The sequence below is a fragment of the Phaethon lepturus genome, unplaced genomic scaffold (assembly GCF_000687285.1).
Source record: "Phaethon lepturus isolate BGI_N335 unplaced genomic scaffold, ASM68728v1 scaffold45623, whole genome shotgun sequence".
Taxonomy (NCBI): Eukaryota; Metazoa; Chordata; class Aves; order Phaethontiformes; family Phaethontidae; genus Phaethon; species Phaethon lepturus.
The window spans coordinates 1-10496 of NW_010532052.1; the positions used below are offsets into that span (position 1 = coordinate 1).

Consider the following 10496-nt stretch of genomic DNA (forward strand, 5'->3'; position numbering starts at 1 on the left):
GCGGCGTGGGAGCAGACGGGGGACGTGCCGCCCTCTTCCTTGGTCAGGCTGGCTTTTCTTTTTGACTTTAAACTTGATTTTTCTGTTGTCTGTCGTACTTCTGATACCTGTTCCGTGTCCAGATTCCCAGGGTTTGTTTTGCCGTGCCTGGGGGTGCACCCAGTCCAAGAGGTTTCGCCAGAGGAGCAGCGCAGCGTTACTCTGAAGGTAAAACGCATGCAAGTTAGGTTAGTGCAGCTGTGAAATGCTGCAGGGACTGCCCAGGGCAGGTGAGGGCATGCTCTGATCTGCCCAGTGACCTTTATGTGCTTCTGTAATACAGAAGACAGCAGACCAAATCCCAGGGTCTTTTAGCACAGTCGTTTTTCTGCGGTAGACCTAAAGCAGAATTATTCGCTGGAGTCATCTGGCCATGATGCAGTGAAACAGTTTTAAAAATCCCAAGTGAGTGCTTTGCTTACAGCGAACAGCACACGTGTGTTTGCGCATGTCCCTTTGGAGAGTGGAAGGCCCTTAGCCTGAAAAACTTAGAGAGCTGTCTGCAGCTGTTTAATGTTACCAGGCTTTTTATGGCCCTTGTTTTAATTACCTGTTATGCTCTGGTGGAAATAAGAACTTGAGATGAAGGGTCATTAAGTAAAGAAGGGAAATCCCACAGGTTTCTAAAATCTGCCTGACCACACAGCTCGCAGTAATGGCAAGTTTTAAGGTACAGATTTTAAAAACAACAGAGGAAACACCGACTGAATCATAATGCTGAGTTCATACCCCTTCCATCTTGTAAGGGCAGTGAGGGTTGCATCTTTAATTTATTCTTGTAGGATCTGGATGCTGCATTGCCGCTTATAGAACTCTACAAAGATAAATTGGTGGGGATCGGAGAAGTAAGTAGAATCCTGTAACTTGTTTAAATGTCTGTGAGTTCAGCAGCATCTGTCACCAGAATCACAAAAACTTAGTGACTGCTTGGTTTTGTGTATGCAGTATTACTGTCAGTCTGAACAAGCGCTAAGTCTCATTTGTAATTCTCTTAATGTGCTGTGCTTCATAGATTTGCCAGATTGCCTCTTTTCCTTCATTATCATTATTAGGAAATAGATGGCATTTGTGCTGGTGGATTTAGTAGGAAGAATTGCATAATTGTGCTATATTGTCTTACACCCAAATGTCTTTTTACCAATTCTCTGGCCCAGTGAAGTGTTGAGTCACATTGTTATCCTCATTCAGATCCTTCCCGCCTTCTTCCCTGACAAAGCTAGGCTAAGCTCTGATTTTGGCACACCTCAATTGCTTGCACAGTCCTTTTTCCTTGTGATCCCTCAACACACCTCAGTGACTTGCACAGTCCTTTTTCCTTGTGATCCCTCATCTGTCTCTATACATGTGTTGTTTCGTGTCTTACGTTTGTTTACAAACTAATTGAAGCTTGAAGGCTTTGGGGTAGAGTCTGCCTCTTTTGTGTGTTGGTACTGGAGGGACTTATGGCTGGTTCTGCACTGGCTGCAGAAAAAGCAGTTATTGGTAGAGCTTTGTAGCTAAACTTACTATGTTGTACTGTATATCAAGGACTTTGGTTGGTATAGCTATGAATGGCGCTGCTTTGACAAACTTTAAATTTTGCCCAAACATGTTTAAATCAAAAAAAGTATAGAATTAATGTGTAATTTTTGCTAGAGATAGGACTAAAGCTACAGATTCAGGTCAGAAATTTTACTTGTATTTGAGATCCAGATTTGAGATTTAATCTGAAATAATATTCAATGGAATACGAAACCCCAGAAAACAAGTTATAGATTAAAATGTTAAATACACTTGTTAGTAACTGTCTGTCCACAGATGCTTTGATAGTTGAAAAGCTTATGGTTGAGAATGGATTCCTTTCCAAGCTAAGCTACAGTTGAGCTCATTTTAACTGCAGTCTCTAGTACATATATTTTGAAATGCCTTGCAGGTTTGAAGCATTTTTTTTTTTCTTTATATATGGTATTGTGGTTTAGTCAAGCGTTAGGTCTGTAAAACATTTTCACTTCTTTTCTTGTACTGTAGGTTGGACTAGATTTCACTCCCAGATTCGCCAGCACGGATGAACAGAAGGAAGGACAAAGACAGGTTTTGATCAAGCAGATTGAGTTAGCAAGAAGACTGGATTTGCCTTTGTAGGTTTTGCTTATACTAGAGGGAGGATTTGCCAGATCTCAGTAACATGTGGAAATATTTCCTAGGATTTATAGTTACTAAGATGCCACAGAACTTTTCTTACATGGATTAAACTGGCATTAGTGTCCTGTCAGTCTCTAGTTTGAATTTTAATTACAGAATTTTCCCTATGTTTGCACGTGAATACAGTGGTCTTCTGTGTCCTGTCCCTGCTATGTTGTTGCTGATATGTCCCTGTATCTTCACTGTAACTAAAATGATTCATATATATATGTCTCTAGATATTTTTCCTGGTGAAAGGTATAATACAGATTAATTATTTTCTTCCCAAGCTGCTGTTAGTTCTGTTGTGTTTACAAAAAAAAGTATTTTGCTGAATTTCCTAATGCTGGGCCTCTCCTTGCTGTGCAGAAATGTTCATTCCCGCTCAGCTGGAAGACCAACCATTAATCTCTTAAAGGAACAAGGTATGTTTTTAATGCATTTTCTCGGTCACGGTTTTTGCCAACAGAATTTCTTCAGTTGTGCCATATCGTCACATCAGTTTGTGTACGTGAAGCTTGGGAGGAACAGTGCAGAGATTCAGTATTCATTCTTTATGGGACTGAGGTTCCATTGGAAGCTGGCATCGCAGACCTACTGTAAACACTGCTAATGATTTGGTTTGCTGCTTTTCTCGGAGGTGCTACAAGGGTGTTGCTCCATGCGTTTGATGGGAAGCCATCTGTAGCAATGGAAGGGGTGAAAGCCGGATACTACTTCTCCATTCCTCCTTCCATTGTAAGGAGTGAACAGGTAGGCTTTAAAGGGGTTTGCTACTTCTCGGTGCTTGGGGATTGCAGGTGATAGCTGACAGCTTATCCTGATGGCAAACGGGACTATTTTCACAGTGCAGCTCAAGAATAAGCCTGGGTTTTAAGTCTGTACAGTTTGAAGTGGGACTAGCAGTACTGGCTTACGGTTGCTGTCGCCTGACACTTCTCCATAGACATTTCAGTTGCTTATAGTGTTTCACGTTTTTACTTTGGTTAAATTTCTACCTGGGGCTTTTGTCATAGCTAGACCTTTGTGGCGAAATTTTGCCTAAAACTGTTCTGCTATTCCTGAGAAACAAGGGTTAAGAAAATAGGAATTTTTTTCTTACGTGGTTTCTAGTGAACTCTTCTTTGGAAGCTTCTGTCACTGTACCATTTTAGAGTAGGGATGTGACACATGGAAAACAACTAGTTTCTCAGTGCTATGGCCTTTTTTGTTCAAAAGGAAATCTGCTCACAGTTGGCTTAAGTTAGACATTTGAAAAATTGTGATTATCACAAGGTGTGCCCAGCAAAGAAGCAGCTAAATTACTTAAATACATGATTGGTCAGGTTCAGCCCTTGATTTGGTGAGGCTGCTCTTTTAGTTTCTGCTCTGGGCTGCTGCAAGCTATGCTAACTTCTTATTTTGGGGTAGCAGTCTGTTTCCATCCTGCACCATTATCACTTTCTGTGATAAGCTCAGGAAATGCAGGAAAGTGAAAGGCATGATTCAAGCGGAGGGGGTGTGAGAGATGGACACAGGTAAGGTTAGGAACTTGGAGAAAGGAAAGCAAACTGGGGCTAAAGGGTAAAAGGAGAGATGGGAAAAAGGTACACAAATATTGTATATACAGAAAAATAGCAAATTAAAAATTGCATTGGCAACTCTAAATATAGGGTATTTTGTGCAATATAATTACATGATTTGATAAATGACAATGAATTCAGTGTTTTGGTAATGGTACTTCAGTTATTTAGAAAACAGGATAATCCTCACTTGAAGGGACTTCTCGAGCCGCTCCTGGTATTCATGCTTCCATTTTGAAATTGTTGATAAAAATGCAGACAGTGGCACCAAAGTCTTTTGATACTGTTTTTAAATACAGAGAATATCCTCTCTTCATGCATTTTTCCCCACAGGTCTAAGTGCATGAAGTGTTTAATAGCTGTCTTATTTTCTTCAAGAAGCAGAAGCTTGTAAAACTGTTACCTCTGGAAAGTATGTGCTTAGAAACGGACTCTCCTGCTCTGGGGCCTGAAAAACAGGTAAGTGATGGGGGAGGGACTCTATGTATGCATATCCAAACCCACACCTTATGGAGGTTAGTTACGGGCACGGGAGGGTGAAGTAGTGTAAGCATGGACAAAGGGATGAAAGAAGTTGCCAAGTGAAAATGATGAGATTAAAAAGTCTGTGTTCCTGAGGCTGGGAAAGGAGAAGAAATTCTAGAAACGGGCAAAGGGGAAAATAATCCAAGAAGAATAGACACATGTAATTTCTCTGTCTCAGGTGCCACAAGTTGTGTTTCAGATGACTGTGGTTGTCTTGAAGTACTGAATCTGAAACACCTGTCATCGGTAGGGATCTGTAATTTGCTCTGGTCTGTTTGGCTTTTTTTTCAGGTGAGAAATGAACCAAAAAATATTTACATAGCTGCAGAATATGTTGCCAAAATAAAAGAAACTTCAATTGAAGAAGTTATAGAAGTGACTACACAGAATGCACTGAAAGTATTCCCCAAACTTCGGAACTTTCTTCGGATATAGACTTGGAAACTGAAGTGTATGATATTGTGGAAACTATTATTTATGGTATAATGAATAAAACCAACGCGCATCTCGTCTTTCCCAGACTCCTTGCTCAGCTGCTCCTAGCCTCTGTGTGGTATTTAACGTCCCTCTCATTCTTTAGTTTCTGCTGACTGGAAGCCACTCAGTTGTGGGCCCACTCATGTGATATGTAAGCTCCTGTTAGGGTTTGCAGACTGCACATCCCTTTCTGAGCCATTAAAAACCCCCAGCTGGATGGACATTCTGTGTTGTGTTTACTGGGCTCTGCTTGTGGTGCAGAAGCAACACCTGATTTCTTTCACAATACAGTTGGAACGAAAGAATTGTAGCCCTTCTATTCCTCTCCTTTTCCCTTGTATACAGTAACTTGACAGTAGCTCAAATCTTCTCTATTTTGAGAAAGGTTTACTTTGGCTTTTAAAGATTTATGTTTTTTAAAGTAATATTCAAAGGAAGAACCCCGCGTTTCATATTACTTCAAGGACTTGCGCTTCTGACTGCTCAGTATTGGGAGACATGGGATGTGAAAGGGAGACAAGCCCAGTTTTGGGACGTCTTGGAGGTACCCATCTGCTTTGGATTCTGCTACATTGGCCAGTGTCCTAAAAACTGAATCGTGTGCTCCCTCACACGATGTGTGGATGTGGGCCTGTTGAAACACTGAGCAAAATTTGGCTGAGTACAAGACGGCAATGACGAGGTGGGTTGTGTGACACTCGATTGTTCGGAGGGCCACTAGGGAAGCAGAGGCTTTGTCTCCCTAGGAGGGCAGTGTTACTAGCTCAGTGAAGAAAATACACAAGCGTTAGCTTTGTCCAGGACCACTTCAGGTACAATCCCTCACAGCACCTGTGTGGATGTGGGCCTGTTGAAACACTGAGCAAAATTTGGCTGAGTACAAGACGGCAATGAACGAGGTGGGTTGTGTGACACTCGATTGTTCGGAGGACCACTAGGGAAGCAGAGGCTTTGTCTCCCTAGGAGGGCAGTGTTACTAGCTCAGTGAAGAAAATACACAAGCGTTAGCTTTGTCCAGGACCACTTCAGGTACAAAATCATCTGTCATACCAGCCCATGGTGAGAGCATTTGGCTTTTAAACTTTGGGCACATGTCTTCTATGTCTTGAGCGTCTATGTGATTTTTCAGATCAGACTCCTTCCTGTCTTCGTGGTTAAAGCATCTTACCAGCTGACCCTTTGCAAAATGGTTTGTAATGCCCTGTTCTGAATTAATGTGGTGTCTGCCTTTTGGGTGTAGGACTGCAAGGCAAGGGTTTGGTTTCCTGTTTTGAGGAGGATGCAAATTTAAAAGGTATCAGCTCCCAGGTAGGAAAAAATGGAAGCAAAAGCTTGTTATGTGATACTGTTCTTAGATTTTTGGTTTGCTCTATTGTTTTCTTCCTCGGTTTCTTCAAACCACATTGCCAAGAAGTTTTTTTTCCTCTCTTTAGCAGAACAACTGTGTTCTGCTTTTTGCCTAGCTTGTTAAGTTTAAACGCATGTTCCTAAACAGTTTTTGGCCTGCAGCAAACAACCAAACTTGGATAATTTTTCTCTTACAATGCCTATTCAGATCAGCAAACACCTGAATTTTTGCAGAGTGTTTGACCTGGAGTAGTCAGAGCCAGTTGGTATCCTGCATCTACAAGCACCTTTTCCACTAAATTGGGTGAAGGACAGAGTTTGCCTCCAGATGGTGCTAGGGAACAGGTGTGCAATAGTCTTAAAGAGTATTAATGTGATTAACAATGATTAATAATCATGTTGTTACCAGAGATGCTAAAGGGGTGATACCAGGCAGTCTTACACGTGCTTCCTGCTGCCTGTGGGAACGGGAGGCTGCCAAGTATTGCATGGGAATGCAGTTATGTACGCAGATGCTCCCGGTAAAACGTCAGGCAGTGCCCAAATGTTTGCAGAGTTTTGGCCTTATTAGTCTCTAAGAAATTCTTAGCCTTGGATGAAAACACTGGTTTTGCAAAAAGGGGAATATCAAGAATTTAGTCGGCTCAAAATCCCTCTTTTTGCAAGGGCATAACGTTGCTCTGGTTCAAGCTTAACCTCACGGACAGATGATACCTGGCCTGGGCTCTTGAATCCCTTTTACTGCTGCAGCGCTGCAAAAACCTGCTCATGTCCCGCAGCTCCCAGCTGGGCAGCGGGGCTGTGAGGGCAGCCAGCCCCGCGTGCGCCCTGGGGGGCTCTGAGGGACACCCTGTCCCAGGGTCCAGACATGCTCGCAGTGGCGTGGGACCATGGTTGGAGCTGGGGAAGGAGAGACGAAGTTGCTTCCCGCTGGGCAAGGGACACCTGCCCCTGCAGCAGCCGTGGGTAGGGCGAGCGGGGCAGGGACCCGCTTTGTCCTCGCCGTAGACCTGCAGCGCCTGAGCGAAGTCGTGGCGTAGGTGGCCTGGTGCTCCAGAAAAGGAAAACACAGTGTTGTTCCCACCCTGTCTCTGCATCCCTAAATCCCTAACAGCAAACAAGGGTTGGAATTAGCACCCTTGCCCCTGGGCCATTGGTTTTGCGGTGCGAGCCGTGCCCCAGCCGCCTGCAGCCAGCCCCGGGGTGGGGGGCAGGCGCTGGAAATCAAATGGTTGCGTTGTGCAGGAAACGCAGTTTTTTAAGGTGCTCGCTCGGGACCAGTGGTAGCCAACACGTGGCGGGAGGAAGTGTGGTTTCCGGGCTGAAAAACATCGTTGATCACACAGCAGTCATCCTGTGTCTTTACCTTGAAAGGGGAATTGAGCAGAGAGCTTGTGTTTCTGCCTGCAGTCCTGGGCTAATGCCTGGTCCAGAGGGCTTGGGAACCAAGTTTTCTTTTCAATCATGCCATTAATTTGGAGGGACACTAACAGCCCCAGTGACCTCTGTCTCATAGAGATGGAACGGCACAGATGGTCTGCAGCAGTATGGAAAGTGGCAGGTCCCAAGCTCCATCTAATACCTTTAGCCATCACTTTTCCCCAGGGATGCTACAAACAGCAGATCAGCAAATCTGATGATTGCACTTTGTAGGACTCCTCCTGTCTCTCTGTCTTGCAGGATGGATGTGATGTGATGTGATCGAAAAATCAAGAAAGTTTGTGATTTCTTTGGCATAATTAGTGCCTTCAGAGCGCCTCGCTCGTTAGTCAGTACTCTGTTATCGATGCAGCTCTGGCTGGTACAGCTTCTGCCAGAAAAAAGAGCCCCATGTTGCTCGGTTCTTTCCAGGCTTAAAATAATGCATGCGGATGCGCTGCGTGCACTAGGGACTCCCACGCGCGCAAGGGCTTACAGCAAGAGCACAGCTTAACATGAGGCATAAAGAATGAGGGCAATGCAGGGTGACGGTAACAACGTGAAGGTACTTTCCATAGGCTGTGGTGCGGAGCTTGTAGATCTAGAGAGCATCTAAAGTGGTTTTGTCTGTTGATAGAGGCAAGAGAGTGGACCAGTGTATGACATCAACGGCTACAAAATCCCACAGAGGTGCTTTGCACCTTCCTCGTTCAATGAGCACCTTGGATCGGAAGTAGGGACTGGAAGGATGCTGAAATTGCAACTCCTGGGCTGGCTGGTGGTGTTGCCCTTTCTCCACCCATGCCAAGCTGTTTGCAGGACTCGTGTGGAACACTACTGAAGTGATTGTGCCTGAAGGCCAAGTAATTTGCAAGAGTAGGGTGGGTATAGTAGAACTAAAAGGTTCAGCGTAAGTCGCTTGAACTCCTCAGATCCTGGAAATCCCCTCTGAGTTCAGGACCAACAGCTAAGGGCCTGTCTAAGGGCTCTATCTGTGCTCACTCAATTTTTGGAGGGCTGCAGGTAGAGCACCCTCCCCTCCCCTTTCTTCTGAAACTTGTTTTTAGTCATGGACTAACAGGGCGTGAATCTGCTGAACTCTGGGAAAAACTGTGAGGGTGGTGAGTTTTTCCGGATTTCGTCATGGGAACGAGTGAGGAGATGGTGATGAGGCCAAGTGGATGATACGCTGTTTAATCCTGCTGTTTATTGTGGTAAGAGTTTAAACAAATTGACCAAAGACTTTTACTGGAAGTGCTTCCAATAGGCTCCTATGCAATGCATAGATAGGGTCTTTAGAGGCAAAAACAAATAAATAATTGGCTGGAAATGCAACTTTCATCACTAATGAACTTCTGCTTTTGTTTGTTTTTTCATTAATGCAGGCTAGGGTTTGAGCCTCCGTTCCCATTACAGAGCAGGAAAATGCATTTGAGAGAGTCATTGGCTTAGCAGAAAGGTTTGTTGTTCTTCTCTCTGCTTTCTATACGCAGTACAAAGATACAGCTGGGATCAAAGAAAGGATATGAACTGCCATAGCACCTAGTTTGCTCAGCGTTTTCCTCTTCAGCAGGTGGTTATCCATCCATCCCTCCATTTCCCCTGCTGGGGTTGGCTTTTCTATTGGTGTGGATCAGCTGGTGCGCGGGTGTGATAACCCTCGCTGCACTGCGTGGTGGCCCCACCATGCAGGGAGTGCAAAGTACCCCCTCTGGGGCCTGGCAAATTTTTATTCCCCCTCTTTGAGTTGCTGTGAATGATGAAAACGGTGAGAAAAACATAGTGAGGATCGTGGCCCCGATGAAACCGTGCCAGGGGCAGGAACTGATACCCATCTCCACAGACGCTCAGTGCTGTGCGCAGAGCAATGCTGCCAACGGGGTGCTTAATGCAAACGCAGGGGATCGGTGCTGCTCTTGCACCCAGGTCCGCGGATGAAAATGGTGATGTGGCTCACCCAAAAAAGCATAAACAATGAGGCAGTGGGACGAGGAGTCTGTAGGAGCACGGCGTAGCCCCTGTCCGCCCTAGAAAACGGCGTAACGCGCAGTGCTGGCGTTTGGCTCGGCCGCCGCGGAGGGCTTCGGCGCGCAGAGCTGCTGGCGCGTGGAGCGCTTGTCTTGTCTTATCTTGTAGTGAGTGCACAGGTGGCATCGAGGGTCTTAACGCAAAGCCAAAAAAAAAATGCAGAGGAGCGGGTCATGCACAGAACAGGGAGATTTGGATTGTTTTCAACGGGCTGTGATCTGAAGAGCAAGCTGCTTCTGCAACGGCGCTTGGGGACGGATCTGATGTCCTACCACAGCGCCAGTCAGCATCAAAATAAATGGATTTTGTGTGCAATGCCTGGGCGAGGTAATATGTCTACGTACACTGCCTTTGAGGGCAGGCGAGGTGGCTGCGTGGCATCCACGGTCAGGGGCTGTGTACGGATGCGCCCAGCCCGGCACGGCAGAGCACCGGCGCCACGGCTGAGCAAACCTTCAGCTTCCCGGCATGGGAGCGAGTACAGCCTCCTGAAAGACCCCGAAGCATCACTGACATGGGGGGAAGCAGGGCCCCATCCCCCCATTTTGGAAGCGCAGGGGGTGAGATGTGGACAAGCCAGAACACTGTCAGTGCGATCGAGCCCACTCCGTCACGGCGTGTTTTGGGGTTCAGGAGCCGATGGGCAGTGCAGCGCCATGGTCCAGGTGAGGTGCCTGGCTCCTTCCCATGTGTGTTTCCTATTTCTGTGACGTGGTGTGGACACTGGGTTTACCTTTTTTAATATTCAGATTTTTGCATCCGCTATTTCGGCTGTGCCAGGGCTGCGTGTTCTGTCACCAAAGAGCGCAAAGAGGCGCTTGGCTCCTTGTCGGTGACCAGCCGCAGTAGAGGTAAAGTACATGTGTCCCCCATTGACAGAAAACAAGTAATCTTGTGAGTAGCACAACCAATAAAGCTTTTTTCCGCCAGGGATTTGTG

The 10496-nt window shown here is 45.7% G+C and overlaps 1 protein-coding gene across 1 annotated transcript; it reads left to right on the plus strand.

The window, feature by feature from the left end:
- Window positions 1–47: 47 nt before the first annotated feature.
- Window positions 48–4800, plus strand: TATDN3 (TatD DNase domain containing 3; the record flags this gene model as incomplete). Its single annotated transcript, XM_010284735.1, has 7 exons — window positions 48–207; window positions 822–884; window positions 2047–2156; window positions 2569–2624; window positions 2840–2952; window positions 4140–4220; window positions 4578–4800. Coding segments are annotated over 7 exons (727 nt in total), but the record flags the coding sequence as incomplete, so codon positions are not given.
- Window positions 4801–10496: the final 5696 nt, after the last annotated feature.